We start from the raw sequence: 19,363 nt of genomic DNA on the forward strand, positions 1-19,363 counted from the left end.
ATTCATTATATTTACTTAATGGATGCTTACTGGTTATGAACAAACTCCACAGTCAGTCTGCACTGATGCATGGGGTCAAAAAACAAAAGCATGAATGGTGGACGTAGTATTTTATAAATAAAATCCCATTAGGTCAGCTAAAATTTCTGTGCTCTGATATCCTGCACAACATATCCATTTGGCGCTCAGTCTTTCCCTGCTTTTACAGCTTTCTCTCCAGCCATCACTCATGCATTTATGTGCCTGCTGCCTGCTAGAGGGGAAGAAAGTAGACATTATCTACTTGTGACCAGAAATGGGAATATAGTACAGTGATAGTGACGTGCAGGCTGTCCCAGTAGCTGGGACAAACTCTAAATCAAGGCATTGCTTCTCTAAAGCTGCTCGAGGGCTTTTTGCCTACCAGGAGAACTGCTGAGAAAACACAGAGTCAGTTGCAGAGATTTATAAGGAAGTGATCTCGAACTATTTTAAGAACCTTCGATAGACTCTTCCCTTGCAGACACTTTACTTGCCTTATAAACACAGCTGTTAATAATAACATCAGTGATGGCTCAGTTGTATGAAAGTGACCCAGTAAGCCCTGATACTGTGTTTAATATCATGACTATAGCTTATGATTGAACATATAATGGACCAAATTGTCTCCTTTCTGCATAAATTATGAAAATTTCTTTATTTTAAAAATCAGTTATCTAAAAGTTTCCGCCTCAACTTCACCTTTTCCAAGGTGCTTGGAGAAAAATAAAGAACTGGTGAGATAAAAACTACAGCAACACTTGAAACACTAGGGAACAACTTTATTACGTGTTTCGACTATATGTGAATGCCATTTGGCTGATGGCTATTACTATAAAGTACTTGAATGAGAAAGAAAGTAAGATACAAAATGAAATATTAAAGAATGAACAGTACCTGGAAGTGTTGACAAGAGATAATAATGATGCACTAAAACAAATGGAGGAACCTGATATAAGACTAACAGAATGTGAAAAAGAAATAAAAGACCTAAAAAAAGCCAGAATTCCTCAGAGATTAGAACGACTATAAGGAGGGATTTATATATCCCTGGTCCAAAGACGCTCACAATTTAACCACCAATACTTCCACCATCACTGAACCACGCCCAACAGAACAGAAAGTTTGGTTTAATGACACACACATCCAAGCAAAGATTCCCTTCAACCACTCCAAACAAGAAAAAGACTCAATGTAAATTCTCCAGCCACCTTGGACATCCTTTTTTGGGCAAAATGTTTCATCCCCTGGAACCCCCATCTACTGGATGATGGGGGAAAAGGAAAAGATCCATTCGACCGCCCATGGACCCGATCTCAATATTGGGGAAGAAGTCAGCTGTTGCCAACCCGAGCAGAACTGTATTGACTCCCGCTCCACTATCAGTGTTTGAACTTCGTCTTTCTTTTGTGCCAACTCCTTCTGTAAGTCCATTTGAACTTGTTTTTAAGAGCTGTAAAAACGTCAGAGAATTTTTAATGAGAAGTGAGTCTTGTCAAAATGAAGTGATTTTAATATTAAAAGTAATTTTTGTCCCACTGAGAACAGAAATCACGTGATAGATACATACTGTAGACTCACAGAACTTGATTTCCCTTAAATAATTTAACAAATGATCAACAGAAAGCAGTAATAGAGCTTGGACAGGATAAATAATTGTATTTAAAGCCTTTAAGAAAGGAGGTGCCATTGTCACAATGGTCACAAGTAAATAAGCTGTAAACAGCTGTTCCTTGTTGACCTCTTCTATGGTGAAATTTCTCTGAAGGAAAAAACATTTTTACGCAGTAAACATCCTTTAAAAGCTTTTTGTATATATTTCCAAAAATCCACAGAAATCTAGTGAATATCAACTTTTGTAGGCTTCCATAGTGAGATTTCGTACCGACCTTGAACTCCTACATAAAAGACAGCTCTCATTTCCTGCTTCTTTTCAAATACCTCCCACCAATGAATGATGTTACATCCTTGTGAAAAAACAACAAAGCCTCAAAGACAAAGAGTCAGTCGAACATTTTCACCTACAGGCCTACAAAATCACCATCTACTTCCTTTTTAATTAAGCTGGCTGCTTTTGTTCTGAAGAGGAATGATTTCTTTTATAATGACACACTATGGTTTCAAATTTCTGGCACTTCAATGGGCACGAAAATGACACCTAGTTTTGCTTGTTTACTTGTTGTCCATCTGGAAGAATGAATTTTATACGACCACCAAAAAAAACCCTTTTCTACCATTCATCATGTCTTGGAAACGGTACATAGATGATGTATTTTTATTTTGGAAGGGATCAGTCTCCACAGTATTGGAGTTTGTACGATTTTTAAATGAACACTTTGCAGATTGATGTTTTACTCTTGTTCATGGTAGTAAAGAAATTAACCTTTTTGGCATAATAGTAACCAAAAAAGACAAATATCTGTCCACCTCTCTTTACTCCAAACCTATTGAAATACATTACTTCACGCTGCAAGTTTTCAGCCTCAAAAAAGGTTTACCTGTAAGCCAAGTCATTAGATTCAAATGCATTTGTGAAATTCCTGAACAATATAATTACAGCAAAGAAAAGATGTTATAAAAATGACAAAGAGGACTGGCTAAGATTTGCAGAAAATAAGGTGGACTCAAAAAACAGAAAGTTTTATCTGGTAACTAAGAAACCTCCAAAACCCAAATGAAATCTTGTTTTTTGCACAACCATTACAACAAAAACCAGGAACATTAAAGAAATAATTTTAAAATATTGGCACATCCTTCGAATTTACAGGAGATTTTTAAAGAACAGCCAATGATAAAAACATTAGGGATAGGGTTATTCGAGCTTTTTGTGATTCTAAACCCCAGAAACAACACCTGGCAACTCATAACCTACAAGGTCATTTTAAGTGTGGGTCTTCCATACATTGAGAATACTCAAAAATGTAAAACCAAGTGGCAAGATTATTGATGCAAAAAGCTTTATTACCAGCAAAACTAAAAATGTGGTCTACATGATACGGTGTCCATGCAACAAAACACCTGTGAAAGAATGAATTAACAAACACAGAAGTTCTATTAAGAGAAATGATTTAACCAGCCCTGTTGCAAGAAATTTTAATGAAAAACATTGTAGCTCATCTTTATTCTTTATAGGCATTGAAGCCATCAAGCTCAGTCAAAGAGCTGGTTATATCAATTTCATCAGAGAAAAGTGAGAGGCATTCTAGATATTCCATTTAAAGAGTTTATTTCCCAAAGGTATGAATGAAGATCTAGCTATTAATGAGTTTCTGTGATTCGATCTATTTTTGTCTCTGAAAAAATGTCTCTAAAAAAATTGTGATGCATATTGTTGTTGTTTAGTTCATGGAATTCATTTCTTAGAGTTCCTGTGATTGTTATGTATAATTTTTATCTTGTTTGCATTTTTTGTGCACCTGTGGGAATGACCCACTTTTACATGTATAAGGTGACATCCAGTCACTTATCCTGTAATGGTTCAGTCCAGAACATATTTGAACAATCATCATCCCCATTAATGATTATGTTTATGTGTGAGTGGCTGATTGGTTCATTAGTTTTTTTTATTTTCTGTTGTTTTACTTTAAATTAAGCACAAGCTGTTTGGTGTTTTGTAATAACCCCGATGAAGGCCACAAGCCGAAACACGTTTGTCTGACAATAAAGTTGTTCCTTAGGGTTTCAGGCATCTCTGGAGTTTTCATCTCACCACCCCTTTATTTTGAAAAACACAAAGCTCAGACACCAGGTAAATACTCCACACACAGACCACTACAGTATGATGCATTAGGTTTCTTATACATTCTGTATCTCTTTTTAATAATAATAATGGATTGGATTTATATAGCGCTTTTCAAGGCACCCAAAGCGCTTTACAATACCACTATTCATTCACTCTCACATTCATACACTGGTGGAGGCAAGCTACAGTTGTAGCCACAGCTGCCCTGGGGCAGACTGACAGAAGCGAGGCTGCCATATCGCGCCATCGGCCCCTCTGGCCAACACCAGTAGGCAAGTAGGGTAAAGTGTCTTGCCCAGGGACACAACGACCAGGACAGAGAGCCCAGGGATCGAACCGGCGACCTTCCGGTTACAGATGCGAGTCCCAACCCCCTGAGCCACGGTTGCCCTCTAAATTAAAGTACTTATTCTAAATGATTAAAGTTTAATATTATCACTGAAAAATGCAAGCGCTATTAATATCTGAGGACCTTTCTCCCCCACAATTCCCCTGAAAACCGTATCTCTACCTGACGTATATAACTTAATTATTCATTTCAAGATTTACACCTGTGTTTTCTGCAGTTAAGAAAATACATGAAAAGTAACACAAGTTGAATTCTACGTTGCTAAAAAAAATGTAGACAAAGTTAAATATGTTTTAGTGCGCCCCAGGGTGGCTGTGGCTACAATGTAGCTTGCCATCACCAATGTGTGTGTGAATGGGTGGATGACTGGATATGTAAAGCACTTTGGGGTCCTTAGGGACTAGTAAAGCGCTATATAAATACAGGCCATTTACCATATTTAGAAATTTCCCAAGCTGCCATTTTTTGACTCACTGAAAGCTCTATACACTCTGTATGACTAAAATATTTTAACCCGAGATGATTTTCACGTAAGTCTTGTTCAGATTGAAACTGAAAGAAGTTTCAGATTGAAACTTCTTTCTTGTTTTTTTGGGCCATCAGGTACTCAGTACACAACAAATAACCTGTATAATAGGAAAAACAAGACCATCTTCAGCTCATTGTCATGATCCTGGGTCTTTTAACCCAGTGTTTTGAGTTTTAGTTTATTTTGATGTTTATGGGTCATGTTTAAGTTCATTGGGTTTTCTAAATTCATTTGTTTATTAGATTCCCCTTGTGGTTCTACCTTGAAACCGTTTCTTTTCTCTGATATTATTAATGATTTGAACCTTTATTTTTCTGCTAACTCTAAAACACAAATTATTCAGATAACAGTATTATATTTTAAAAAAGGTTTTACAAGTACAAGAAGCACTGCAATTCAGTTTTAATATTCTACAAATGTAGATTTGAGCAAACAAACTACTGCTTAATAAATACAAACCTTACTGAGTGCTCATTAGTAAGAGGCAGAACCTCAACCTCTAATCAAAATCTTTTGCTTTAACCAGTAATGGTGCTGGAACACTTTGAAAGGACAAAAAAAAAATATTTGGGTATCATAATCTACTCTAAACTGAATTTGTATTAATTGCATCTTGAAAAAAGCAAGTCATCAGTGTTTCTTTCATGTCTTCTCTGTATCTAAGTAAGATTTAAAAAAAAAGAAGCTCTATCTCGTTGGAATAATTTGTCTAGTTGTTGATTTTTGTTTATTTGTTTTTGCTTTGTTTCATCACCTCAGACTAGACTTCTTATGTTTTTAAGAAGGATCACTTTTCTCTATATTCCTTCTTCAAATGATTGATTTACTTCTCAAGGAGGTTTATGTCATTTTCAATAAGAAGATCCTTTGTTCTATAAAATCAAAGGAACTGTCAAACTGTTCAGTATGACAGTCTGCTTTCACAAAATCCATTTTGACTTAAAGTAGTAGGTAAGCACAGATGTTACTAATCACATTAAAGATACTTCTGGACCTAAAAATAACTGAACCTTCATTAATGTGATTAGCAACACCCGTGCTTGCCTACTATTTCATGTCACAATGGCTGATGAAAGTTTGGTTACCAGCCTCAAATAGCCTATTACTAGCACCTCAGAGTACAGCCCAATGCTTCCCACAGTTCAAATAGCACACACTACCCAGGGAGCTCCATAATAAGAAGAAAATTGCTTGGGCCAAGAAACACAAGCTGAACTGAAGACCAAAGTATGTGCTTTGGTCCAATTAGATTTATGTTTCCAGCTACCATGGCTTTATGTATCACAGACCAGATGAACCTGTGGCCCTTGCACAGCCTCCAGGTGTTGTGGTGCATCAGACGACCTGGCCTCCACAATCAGCTGATGTAAATGAGATAGTTTGGTTAAACTGGAACACAAACGGTGCCAATTAAACTCCGAAGAAGCTCTTCTGTCACCTTACCAGGTAATGAAATCATGCCTTCTTGACAGCTTTGCATCTTCGTGCGACGCTGTCAAAATGGGAAACAGTGGCTGCTTTAAGATAACACATAAAGCCATAAATTAAAAAATTATTTAATACCAAAATAAATAATGACAAATGCACATTTGCACGCACAGTTTCATGTAGTCTAAATAAATACCACAACATCTGCACCTACACAGAAGCCTTGCAGTTGTTTTAGGTGAGGTTTGGGTGAAAGTGTGGCAGCTGTGAGCTTGAATGTGCTAAAACAAACTTTGTGTCATAAAAATGTGATTTATAATAAATGTGAGTAATAATTCCTGATCTCACTACATGACCTCTTTATACTTAGGACATTACCGAGCAGTCTGACTGCATCTACTTGTTCAGGTCCAAGACCTATGGCTCAAAATATTCATTGCAATCCGTGCAAAACTGTCAAAACTCTTGGTCCCTGTCACATCGAATAGACGACACACTGATGTTCTCAGAGTCCATGCAGACATGCTTCAGTTCTCTCTACACGACTGTAAGAAAACAGTCTATCCCAGCTATCAGGGACACTGTGGACAGATCACCAATCCCTCCAGCCCCTGTGATTAAGTCTCATGAGAAAATAATAAATAAAGCTTTTTCATTCTAGTGAAACATTCCATCTTTTGAATCTGCCTTTTTGCTCTGGCCCAATCGCTGCTTCTTGTAATGGGAGAACAGAGAGCATGTTTATTTATTTAATAATAAACCGTACACTGTCTCCTCTGAAACAATTATCTGTGCTGTGTTGTTATGTTCCTGTGAATGATGAATCTGTTAAATCATCTTATATGCACACTTTCTACTGTTTCAACCCTGGAGAGCTTTTGTTCTGGTTGTTAGACACACACGCAAACTGTTGGGCTTCCATGATTTCTGCGGACATTTCATTACCTCCATGCAATTCAATGATTTTCCTTGAGGGGACTTTGTTTTTTGTCCCCAGAAGAAAGACACGTCCCTATAAATTGACTGTTTGAGTAGATTTAGGTCCCCACAACATGGGTAATACCAGACCAGCTCACAACCACACACGTACACTCACTCACTGGATTATTACAATAGTTGCTTTTTTTCTCAACCAGCAGACGAATAACAGCACGTGGCTTTAACGTCACATGAATATCAGCACCTTGGACAGCAGCCACAGTCAGCAGCTACACCACCAATGAAGGATGGAGATAATTTCTTCTTAGCTGCAAGAAGCAAAAGTCTTTTTAAAAAATAGGAAACTATACAGATAACGAAGTTTGGGTGGTTTGAGCTGACGTGCATGCGAAACTTCTGAAAATCGAATTTGAGCATCCTGGGATTATGATGAAGGAGACACTATACTACAGTCTGCCAGGTGAAGTGGCACTTCATTGTCTCGCCTATTCTCCGGGGTCTTTATATGATTTGCTAAATAAGTGAGGAGGTGCAGTTTTTTTTAGCAACCCGGAAGGGACAGTTGCGGTCTGCTCTTTTTGTGTTCACAGGAATCCATATCTGGCATCCTCTCGCTCCCCCTGATTTGTGGCGCAGAGATGGTCGGGAAAAGAAGTGGCATTACAAGTTGCTGTGAAAGGATTTTTTTTTCATGTGATGTTATTTTCTTCGCTTTCTCCGCTGAGATTGAACCCCGCTGGATTCTAACTTTATAATCTGGCTGTCGGACCTGCTTAAGGGGAGAAAGTGCGGGACGAGCTCCCCCACCGCCCGATGTAACAGCAGAGAACGAGAGAGAGGGGGGAAAGGGCTAAAGCGAACAGGAGGAAAGAGTGGCGAAGTGATGGATGCCACTGCCAGACAACAAAGGATGCACGCTTGTCACCTCGTGTAATTCTACCCGCTCTGTGGGTAAATGAGAAACTCAAATATAAATCGGATTGGACTTAGTTGGTAATAGGATTCTGCATCAACCCCACACCTCAGACACCCTCGCTGTTTCCGCACGAAGAAGAAAACATTCTGTGGCAAACCTCGGACAGCTCCTTGTGATTCACAACATCGAGATGACCCGTTTGAACCTTGCGATATCAGCGAGCGAGCGGGATGGAGACGTGTAAGAGGATGCTGCTGGACTACTCTGACTTTAATGTTTGTGCCTCACAGTTCGTGGCTCTCAGCCTCCATTGAATCCCGAAAGAAAACGCCTCTGTCCATGAAAAATAATCCTTCCCTATTGGCTGGATTGCGGTGCACATGCTATAACAACAGGATATGCAAAGAGCTATGGGCTGATCTAATAGCCTATCATGTTAGTCGCATGCTTTCTCAATTCAGATCTGAATTTTATTCAGTAAGATTTGAACTGTCTACTTGAATCAATTCAATACCTCAACAACAACAACAACAACAACAATAATAATAATAATAATAATAATAATAATAATAATAATAATAATAATAATAATAATAATAATAATAATAATAATGAAGGGACTGTGACAGTAAAGCTGAAGGTTGCTCTGTTTGTGGCTGTGTAGTAAAGCTGCTGAAGAATGTTTAAGTATCGCATCCGGATGTTCTTTAATGAACTCAAAGTGTTGCTACTGATGCGTTCTGGATCAAGCAGGACAACGGACACTGACCCGAACACACAGACCACGATGAGAGGGCTCGCTATTGGAGGCTGTGATTGGCCACAGCTGAGGTGCTCTCAGCGGGACGACGAGGAGGAGTACTATGGCTCTGACCTCCGGCCACGAAGCCTGGCGTTTGAGGATAAAGAAGGTGCCAAACCTCAGGGAGGAGGAGTAGGAAACATGGATGCTGCTTCACTCCCGAGTCTCTCAGAGAGCGGGACGCGATCACCGCAGTGCCGGATCTGCTTCCAGGGGCCAGAAAAGGTAAAGTTAGAAAAAAAGAAGGTATTGGTGCTGGAGGAACAAACACAACTGGAGCCTCTAGCAGTGGCTTGTTCGTGGTGCTTCTCTCTAATCACTTGAAGAAACTGTCTTAAGACAAGTTGCTCAGAAAAGTTTCCACCGGATACATGGAGAACGTTTGCTTAGAAAATTTACTCATTGTCCAAAAGAGTAAAGAAGTTGAAGCCAGATCTTTAAAGTTTACCACCAGCCTGAGCTGCATTTAGCCCAGTGTACTCAAGCTCTTTCTTTATGCACTCAAATGCTTTACTTGAGTGTGATTTACCTAGAGGCAGACTTAATGAATGGTCAAACCTGGAGCAGGTCTAATGGTTAACACATTTACATGAAATGTGAACAATTCCTGGTTCTCAAGAAGTCACAACAAGTGTACTTCTAATGCCCGTCCCAAGTCGTTATAAAGGTTGTGTCAAGAAATCAAACACATAGATCCATCTGCTTGGAAAATAAGGGAACAGCCGATAAAGCTGCAGAGGGTGAAATCTCCAGATTTTTACTTTACCAGTGAGGACTGAAACTCCAAAAGTGTTGCACATTACCCACAATGCAACTCAGTTAGAGATTTGGGTGTGTAATGCTAGGAGCAGGGGATAATTCCTGAAGCTGCTGAGGACTAGTAAGTAAGTGGTATCATCTGACACACACAAATAAAGCCCCTCAGCCTTTACTGGAGTCACATAAGAGTCAAGATTCAGCATAATAAACTGTCAATTCAGGTTTGCATAGTGAAACTGTACATATAGTCGCCTTGTGTTACTAAAAAGAGTGAACAAATAATCTAAGGCTATTTTTCATGCTCAGGTATGAAGGAGTTCAGTATTCCCACTGCCCCCAAAGTCTGAGAGTACATCAACAGACAATTCTGTATTGCTTGCCAGATATAACCTGTGATAACATCTTTTTTCACAAATGCAAAAGTGCTCCCGAGGACCTTTAAGGCAATCTTGATGTGTAAAACCAGTAAGGATTTCATTTATGTGCCATGGGTGTGGTAAGGATTCCATGTGTTTCCTTTGCAAACACATGGAGAACATGTCAGCTACTGTAGATCAGTTTCAACTTGTTTTCAGTATCTGGAAGACTGCATCACATCTGCTCTGAAGTTTAAAAAAGAGAGAGAGAACGAAGTCAGAGAGAGTAAGACTAAAATAGGGGAACTATCTATCAACAGCGATCTGAAAATAGCAGTGGGCAGACAAAGGGCATCAGTTAAGAATAGTCTCAGAGAAAAGGGAGGAGCTTTATATGTACTGTGTGAAGTAGTGAAGTCTTTACGGAAACAGATTCAGCATCTGATGCACAAAATTAGGCTGTTTTAAAAAAGCAATAAAGAAAGGTTTTAAGAAGGATTTCTCAGCATGAAAATAAATCAATCTATGCTCATTGTTATTTTAAGGGATTCGAAGGGCAGTATCTGTTTAATAACTCTGACTCTGTAGCAGAAACCATTAATGAAGGGATCAAACCTTTGATCATGTGTTTTAGTTACAGGAAGGTCAAAGTACAGTGAAAGTGTCTCCCACAGACAGACTCTGCTGGAGGTGTCCGTAAAGTTTTTGGTTCGCCTCCAGAAATCCACATAATTAAAGGCCTCGCACGTCACCCAGAGTCAGACAGGAAATAAATGAAGATGTGCAAGAGTGTTGTCAGTCCAAAGCCTTAGGGAGTCATGCTGACAATGAAAACCTGCAACAGATATCCTGTGCTTTCTTTTAAGGGGAAAGTATAGAAAGGTATTCAGATAAAGGTCTTAGGAAGCATATAGTCAAAGAATATCACATAGTGTCATCGTGAATTCATGTTTGAAATCGCTTAAGCGCACGATATTAAGGCAGGCAGCACATATATACTATACACTGTGCAAAAATCTTGAGCCGCCTCTTGCTTCTTTAATTTTTTCTTCCAAGAAGCCAGACTTATTTGTCATTTTTAAAGTGGTCTTAAGCAATAGTTCTCCAGGCTTTCTTGGTCTTTCAAAGTTTGTCTTTTTCTCTTATTTTTTTGGACTTTGGCTGCTCCTTCACTCATTTTCAGACCAGTCCGTGTACCTGAATATTTTCAGAGGAATGTTGTTTGTGTGTGCTGAACCTTTTAACACTGACCTATAAATCATTCACTAATAAAAAAAGGCTCAAAAAGGAGAGAAAGGTACAACAGTGAGTGTCTGCAGGCATTTGTAACACACAGCAGAGGCTCTTTCATGGTTTAGCTGGTGATGCTGGGGATTTGGTCAAAATTGATGGAATTATGAATGCAGTACCATCAGATTTTGACCAACCATGCAATACCAACTCTGTTTTTTAACCCTATGTACTGCATTTCCATTCCATTTCCATTGGTATATTTACCAAGGATAGATCAACATGCAGACTGGAGGAGCCAAAGTTCAAACCACAAACCTTCCCATAAGTAATAATTTCCTAGAAGTTCTTCAAAAACTCTCCTTTTTTAACAACAACAACAACAAAAAAAGCCTTACTGGCTATTGATTACTTCACCACAAAAAGAGAGTAGCAAAGCATCAGCAGCACAGCAGCAGGCTGAAAAAGCCAAATAATGTTCAGTATGAAATGCCAGCAAAGCTCGCCAAGTAAAGAATCACTCCAAGCTGTCAGAAAGAGTAGGAAGAGTCAACAAACTCTAAGATGGTTCCCAAAGGAGAGGCTGGAGTTACAGGATCCTGTTCACTACTGAGAGAGATAACACAACACTGTGAGGTTACATGTACAGGCAGTGCTTATCAGTCAAGGCAAAACAAGTGTAATTCGTTTTTAACTCCATATTAAAGCAGAACACAACTGTAAGTATCTTTACACGTTCTACATCGACAGGTCAGTGGATGTATATCTCAGTGGACATGCATCCAATTTGCAGTGACCACGATTGAGCCAGCACAACCACAACACTGCAGACTCGCTAACCGTGTACTCTTCCTGAAAGCAGACCTGTAGATAATATAGAATAACAATCCATCCACGGTGTCTGCAGCCGTCTGCAATGGAGTACGAGTCCAGTCTTGATTTAATTCACGGTATTTGTAACTACGCCACAACTTACCCTATAAAACCCACTGGCATAACTCAAACATTTACCACCCCCCTTCTTGCCAACCAGAAACAGTAAATTATTTTATCTGTTGGTACTTGCTCCAGACAGGTCTGTGACCCAGAGATGCCCTCAAACAATGTCTTCGTCAGGTAAAACACAATAGGAACATTGTTAAAGCTGTGAAAATCAAAATCAATGATAGAGATCTTTATTCCCATTTTTACTGTCAACTGTGTGACTCAAATCTTCATTCGGTGGGAGTTTTACCCTACAGGAGGCTCTGTGGAAGGCTATTTCATGCACTTAATGTTTCATCCTGCAGGGGGAGTTGCTGAGCCCTTGTCGCTGTGATGGCTCAGTGCGCTGTACCCACCAGTCCTGCCTTATCCGCTGGATCAGTGAGAGAGGCTCCTGGAGCTGTGAGCTCTGCTACTTTAAGTACCAGGTGTTGGCCATTAGAACCAAAAACCCACTGCAGGTATGGTCAATGTGGTTTTGTTCTACTCTTACTGTTTTAATGTTAACAGTGTAAAACCTTCCTATAGGATTTAGAATTGATAAGATAAGATAAGATAAGATAGAACTTTATTAATCCCTCGGGTGGGTTCCTCTGGGAAATTCGATTTCCAAAAAAGCACAGCACCGACAGAAGTTACAGAGTTATACACACACACATATATATAAATACAGAGACAATATAAATAAAATATACGAAGGGGATAAATAGAATAAATAGGAATAAAAATAAAAATACAAGTGAATTGCACATTTCAAGTATTGAGTCTATTGCACCGTTGACTATTTACAAAAGTATTGCACAAAAGGTATTGCACAGTGAGGTGAAGAGGCACTACAGCTTAGTTGTTCCCTCCTTTGTCCTCCTGTTTCCCCTCCCTCTCCCCTCCAGAGAGGAGTTAAACAGTCTGATGGCGTGTGGGACAAAGGAGTTTTGAAGTCTGTTAGTTCTTGTCTTTGGGAGAAGCAACCTGTCACTGAACAGACTCTTCTGGTTGTTAATGGCCGTGTGCAGAGGATGCCTGGCATTGTCCATAATGTCCATCAGTTTCTTTAATGTCCTTTTCTCTGCCACTGTCACCAGAGTGTCCAGCTTCATGCCGACCACAGAGCTAGCCCTCCTGATCAGTTTCTCCAGCCTACAAGAATAAAGTCCTTGATGGCTTTATGGCCGAAAGCCATCAATAAAGGTTAATTTGCCAGATTTGAGTGACTGACTGGCAGAGGAGCACGATAATCACATTAGGGGCCACTGTAATCTAAGAATCAATGTGCTGGCACTGTGTAGAGGCCATGAAGTATTCACATTACCATCCCCTCAGGCTCCCAGTCATTTTGAACTCATGCTGTTCAGTAAACTTGCAACGGTTCCCAACAGGAAGCATAGTAGCTTTCCATACTTTTCACAGAGCTATTTTTACGGTTTCTATGAACAAATGGAAAAGAAAACAGTGAGGATTGAGGGCTTGCAGGCGGAGGTTGCCAAGAACAATAAAATGAGGCACTGCACATTTGAAAGAGTTGAATGATTTGGTCTAAGTGATTTCAGCATCTTAATGCTAATAGCAGCAGCCATCTCAAGGAGCTTTCTAATCCAAGGTAAAGACCCTATAATTTTAGAAAGGAAACTCCAATAATCTGATGATCTCCTGTGAGCAAGCACTTGGCAGAGGCGGAAAGTAAGATCTCTTTTTTATCAGGATGAGACCTCCGGCAGGACCGGAGTGAGGGAGGGGCAGCCATCTGCCTTGACTGGTCTGGGGCCAGGGGAAGGAAATGACAGAACATATTCGACCTGTGTCCTTTTTCTGTGTGAGAGACGCCGTATGCTACGTTGGAGAATGTGCCATCATTACTGTTCTTCCATACTGGCTAATACATGACAAATTAATAAATGCCACAGTACCGTAGTTATGATTAGTTACAGTCAGAATCAGGAGTAGACATGCTTCCAATTTTGACAAATTTTGAGTTTTCTTTTGTAGCAGGACAAAAAAGAGAAGAGATAATGAAACTTACGAAGAATAATTTAGTTTCCAGTAATTTATTCTCTTTCAAAAAGGTGCAGCAGAGAAGAGTCTGTAGTTTCATTATGGAGATCGGATTATCCTCAAATCCACTTTCAAACCTGCAAAACACAATTGCTGTTATTGCCTGTGAGATTCAGTGATTATGCTCCAGAAATCACAGAAACCATCTGGGAAATATGTGCTGATAAAAAACCAGGGCCTCTTTAGATGTACGGCAACGATTCAAACTCTGTGCTATTATCTCACATAATCAAGAAGCAGTTTGCAGTTTCTATCTGAAAAACAATTTCATTCAGTTTTTGTGTCTGTATCCAGTGGCAGGCCATCTCTCTGACTGTGATTGAGAAGGTACAGATTGCAGCCATTATCCTCGGCTCTCTGTTCCTCATCGCAAGTATTTCCTGGTTGGTTTGGTCCTCTCTCAGCCCCTCAGCCAAATGGCAACGGCAGGACCTTCTCTTCCAGATATGCTACGGCATGTACGGCTTCATGGACATAGTTTGCATAGGTAAGACACAGATACTACGGCGGCCACATATTCGTTATTATATATTTCACACTTGGTGTAAATGTCATCAAACTGAGTGCCAGTCTTGCATAATCTGATTTTTTATCTTACAACTCTGCAATTTCCCAATAATTTATTAGAATTTATCTTTTGGTGATTATTCTAAGTAATTTGTCGTGAGTCCATATACACTGCAAGGTTCCCAAAAAAGGGCAACAGTTTGGTTTATCTAAGTAAATAGGTACTTTAGGAGTTTTCCATTGGATCATTACTACAGTGATTTATATGTTTGGGCTGGCAACAGGTTGCCGTTGTCGTGAAAAAGATGGGTTGAATTATTGGCCTGCATCAAGCTACTAAAATTTACTTACTATAACTACAGAAATCATATTAAGAACGGTGCACGGCATTACTACCATCAACTTCGAGGAACAAATATGGTCAGAAAAGAAAACTCGAATGATCAAACGGTCAGAGATTGTTTAAATATTTAGTGAAATCAAATTGTAAAGCAAATCAACAGTAGAACCTGCAGCTTTGTTTATGGTTACTGATGAAAGCAAGAGTGTGTTTCCAGAAGCAAAATGTGAAGAGAACTCAAGGGAATGGGACTAAACAGCTGTGCAGCCTTAAGAAGACCACATATCAGTGGAGAAAAAAAAGGCTTCTATTTGCCTATAGAGCATAAAGATTGGACTCTGGAGCAATGGAAAAGGGTCGTGTTGTCTCTTATTGCATCAGGATAAGAAGACAAGGGATGAAGTGATGCAACCATCATGCCTAATACCGTCCAAGCCTGTGGGGGCAGTGTAATGCCTGCCCAAGTGTTGCTGGGGTTTCTTGTGGACGAGTGGTGCAGGGAACATTAAATATCATTTTCACACATGGACTGGCCACCACGGATTCCAGGCTTTAACCCCACTGATCATGTTGTGTATGTGCTGGAGGACACTTTGCGCAGCGGTCCGACTCCCTCATAAGTACAAAATCTTGGCGAACAATTAACGCAACTCAGGATGAAAATTAATGTTGTGACACTGCATAAGCTTGTTGAAGCGATGCCAAGACAAATGAATGCATTACAGCTAAAGACGGTTCAGTGAAATATTAGAATGTGTGACTTTTTTGGCTAGAGTACATACAGAGTCTAATTCTAACTTGCACTGATTTTTAAGGTAGTTTCAAAACCTGCTACAGCTGCTGTTTAATAGCTTCATCTGTTGCAGTCTGGTGACTATTGTATCAAAAATTATCAAAAACCTTTGTACATGATTATACACAAAGAATCACTGATTTCCAAGCTATGTGAATGACAATCAGTTTTTTGAGGGGCTCAAAAAGTATATTCCCTATAATTACACAAAATTGCACTACATCCTGTAAGATACATTATTTTATGTTGGGGTTTTTTCAGTTACCATATCCAAACTTACCTTATAACAAGTAATTTAATATGGTTGCTTACTTCCTTTTTAAAGGGAAACCAATCATCCCCAATATTAAGATTGCTTCTTGTTAGGTTTGTAAATAAAACCAAATACATTTTGAATAGATGCTTTTGTGGCTTTAATATAAAAAAAGTTAGCGTTGTTAGATCTGAATTGTAGCAGAGCATGTCCCTGAATGGCTTTGGCCACATAGAATGAAGGTCTGATGGAGGGCCGGCAGACCAAAGAGGATCAGGGGCTTGCAGGGAGATGAAGCGAATCTGGAGCACAAAGAGGATGAAGTTAACACTAGGATTTCACACTGAAGAAAACTGAAAGAGTTTGCCTTAAAACTTTTTGTACTCAGACAATGGTGAGAGGAACGCTCTGGTCTGACACGCAGGTATTACACTGAGTGTGCTGCCTTTGTAATACAGCAGGGTTTATATCAGAGCCTGAATGATATAGAATTTTTGAGACAGAAACCAATACCAATATTTGGTGATATAAAATATTCTGATATATCCTCCTGAGAACCAAGGAAAAAGGGATCTTCCAAATTAATTTTTTTGTGTGTGATTTCCTTCCTCTTTGGAGCTAAAAGAGGCCCAAACACATGAGATATCAATGGAAGATGTCCTCTATTTAGTGCTTCAGGACTTAGTAGGGTAGCTCAAATAAGTCAAAAGATATCTAGACCAAAAACAAATGTCCATTACAGAGGACATAAATGAATAGGCTGGTTCTCAGCCCGCCTCTGCTCTGATCAGCTGGTTATTGTTGCTGGAAGTTGACAGGAAGTGCCTTCTAGTGGACAAACTATGCAACATTAACACTCATGACATAGTGGACTGGTGTTTCTCCTGTCACTTATTTACTCTTTAAATTTTTTATTTATCAGCTGTTATAAATTCAGACATTGATCGATCAGCATCGCCATATTGGCCAGAAATAACAGCCTGCTGCTAAGATTGGCCCTCTGATAAATCTTTCAGACTCCAATACATGGCACTGCCAATAGGATAACACTTTTTACACACACACCACATGAGAGCACACATATTTCAAAGCCTGTTGCCCACCGCTGCACACTATTCCAAGGAGACATGTCAGTTAACCTGGGAATTGTAGCACACATCGCACACCATGTTCTGGTTTGCACACAAACACAGATGAGGACAGAAACATTCTACATCCTTAAATGCCTACAGTAACATTTCTTTTCTTGCCTTTGAACTTCACATGCAGGCCTTATAATCCACGAAGGATCATCTGTCTACCGGATCTTTAAGCGCTGGCAGGCGGTGAACCAGAAGTGGAAAGTGCTGAATTATGACAAAGCAAAGGACTTAGGGGATCCCATCAGTTCCAGCAGCAAAAGCACTGTTCGAGTAGAGAGGAACTCTTCTCACACTGTCACAGACAGCAGCCGGAGGGCAAACCGCCATATCAGGACTATTCTCAACCACCACTGTGGCTACACTGTTTTACATTTCCTTAGCCAGCTAAGACCCAACAACTTGCACAGCAGCAACCATGAGGTGGTCATGAGAGTGACCACCGTATGAAGCTGACTAAAGTGCTGTAATGTTTAAGGAGGAGAAAAGTGTTGATTGGGGTTTAATTAAATAAAATCCCAATCTGCCATATAAACACTGCCGTGAACTTCCACTTTCATATTTCCTTCTCAGATTCTGCTGGAGTTAAGGATGAGTATTACCTATTTTGTGAGAAACTTGAAGTTTTTATTTGAGACTTTAAATGTGAAGCCTGTGAATTGAGAAAAAAAATGATTTTGAACAGATTCTTTCTTAAAGCAAGTAACCATTTTTAACACTAGAACTAAGGTTTCAAAATGTAACCAAACAAGTTTGTTTTACTTAGAAAAGAAAAGAAAAAGTTGGATTTGGATTTGTTTTTAAGGTTGATTAGGATTTGACCACGTAAGTGAGAGTTTGATGGCGATAATGATTGTGCTTCTACGTATGACCACTGTAGCAGTTCCCCTTCTAATGTTTCTGTGTATGTCTGAGAGTTTGCCATGATCTTGGTAACTTGTGCTGTTTTCACTTAAAGTTGAACTGATGGATAAGTCAAGAAAATGCCCAATAAAACTTTAGGATGTGTTAAAAGTGCATAGAATGTCACATTTTATTTTCTAGGTTTTGTCTCGTCTCAATTTAGGAAACAAAGATCTGACTGTTTGATGCTTTAAACGTTCAATTGTCAGTAAAAATCCTAATATTAAAAAAATGTGCTAACCAAACTGAGTAAACTGAGTAGGCACATGAGTCAATACATGAGCACAGCTCAGCAAGGCATTGGAAATAACACCAGAGGGCCAAAATGGAATTCATTGGGACTGTGGAAAACAACACTCCAAGGCAAATCGCACCAGTCCCTTGTCCAGCCCACCAGGATCCACAGTAAAGCCATTTGGATGTCATTCTGACTGAATACATGTGGCCCCTAAGAATCAGATCTATAAAGGCAGGGGTCTACCACAGCCAGCTGCACCCAAGTTTCAGATTGTACAAAGGTGCTGTGTGGCTGAGATAGTGTACAAGAACATCTCTGCCACATACGGGAGACACCACCAAAGGTGCTAGTTCCTGTGGGACTTCCAGACAGACAAGCAGCTGCTGGCGAGTCAACCAGGCACAGTGGTGGCTGACAAGGAGCAGAAGACCACAGCTGTGATAGATGTGGCCATCCCAGTGGACAGCATAGAGAACAGAGAAGTACTAGGGGCTTGAAGGAACCACTGATGCAGATGTAGAAGACAAAGTCAAAAGTGGTCCCAGTAGTAATGGGAGCACTAGGAGATCAAACCCAGAAACTGGAAGATAAGATTCTAAAAGATTCCACGCACAACATCCGAGGTTTCTGTGCAGAAGACAGCAGACCAAGGAACAGCTAAGATACTGAGGAACGTTTAAAATTCCAAGATTGAGGATCAGCTCCCATTGGGTCAGAGGCAGAATTTTCTGATACCCTATTGTCAATGGAAAATTGTATTTAGTAGTCAGTATAATCTTTTAGTGATATAAGTTTGCATATGGTAGAATGCTGCATGTAATCATTTGTGTGTAGAAGTATATAGTTGGTGGCATATTGAAAGAATGTCTCATCCTAGGAGGTCTGTAACATTCTAGGGTGTTCACCCCCACATCCTAGAAGCATGGGAGAGGTCGTACCTTGTCTTATTGTTTTACGGTAGGATTAACGTAGCTATGTCTGTTTTAGTTTAAGTGCTTCTTTACATATAGATGAACTGCTGGACTTCCTCACCATGTTATTTAGGGTGAAACATTTAGGGTGAGGGGGAGACTACCCTTTTCCTGACCA

At 39.7% G+C, this 19,363-nt stretch overlaps 1 protein-coding gene across 1 annotated transcript; it reads left to right on the forward strand.

Moving 5' to 3' along the window:
- The first annotated feature begins 8,550 nt into the window (after positions 1-8,550).
- On the forward strand, positions 8,551-18,113 carry LOC309706265 (E3 ubiquitin-protein ligase MARCHF9-like). Its single transcript, XM_082532630.1, has 4 exons — positions 8,551-8,948; positions 12,358-12,513; positions 14,396-14,588; positions 17,264-18,113. The coding sequence occupies exons 1-4, from the start codon at positions 8,601-8,603 to the stop codon at positions 17,581-17,583; spliced, it is 1,017 nt and encodes a 338-aa protein (XP_082388756.1). The 5' UTR covers positions 8,551-8,600; the 3' UTR covers positions 17,584-18,113.
- The last annotated feature ends 1,250 nt before the right edge of the window (positions 18,114-19,363 follow it).

The sequence above is a fragment of the Aulonocara stuartgranti genome (assembly GCF_965226115.1).
Source record: "Aulonocara stuartgranti genome assembly, chromosome: 5".
Classification (NCBI taxonomy): Eukaryota; Metazoa; Chordata; class Actinopteri; order Cichliformes; family Cichlidae; genus Aulonocara; species Aulonocara stuartgranti.

What these genes read in the sequence shown, in the direction of transcription:
- LOC309706265 (XM_082532630.1), top strand. Translation starts at nt 8,601, where the DNA reads ATGTTTAAGTATCGCATCCGGATGTTCTTTAATGAACTCAAAGTGTTG. An exon ending in GCTTCCAGGGGCCAGAAAAG is followed by an intron (nt 8,949 to 12,357) that starts GTAAAGTTAGAA and finishes TTCATCCTGCAG; the next exon opens with GGGGAGTTGCTGAGCCCTTG. An exon ending in GAACCAAAAACCCACTGCAG is followed by an intron (nt 12,514 to 14,395) that starts GTATGGTCAATG and finishes GTCTGTATCCAG; the next exon opens with TGGCAGGCCATCTCTCTGAC.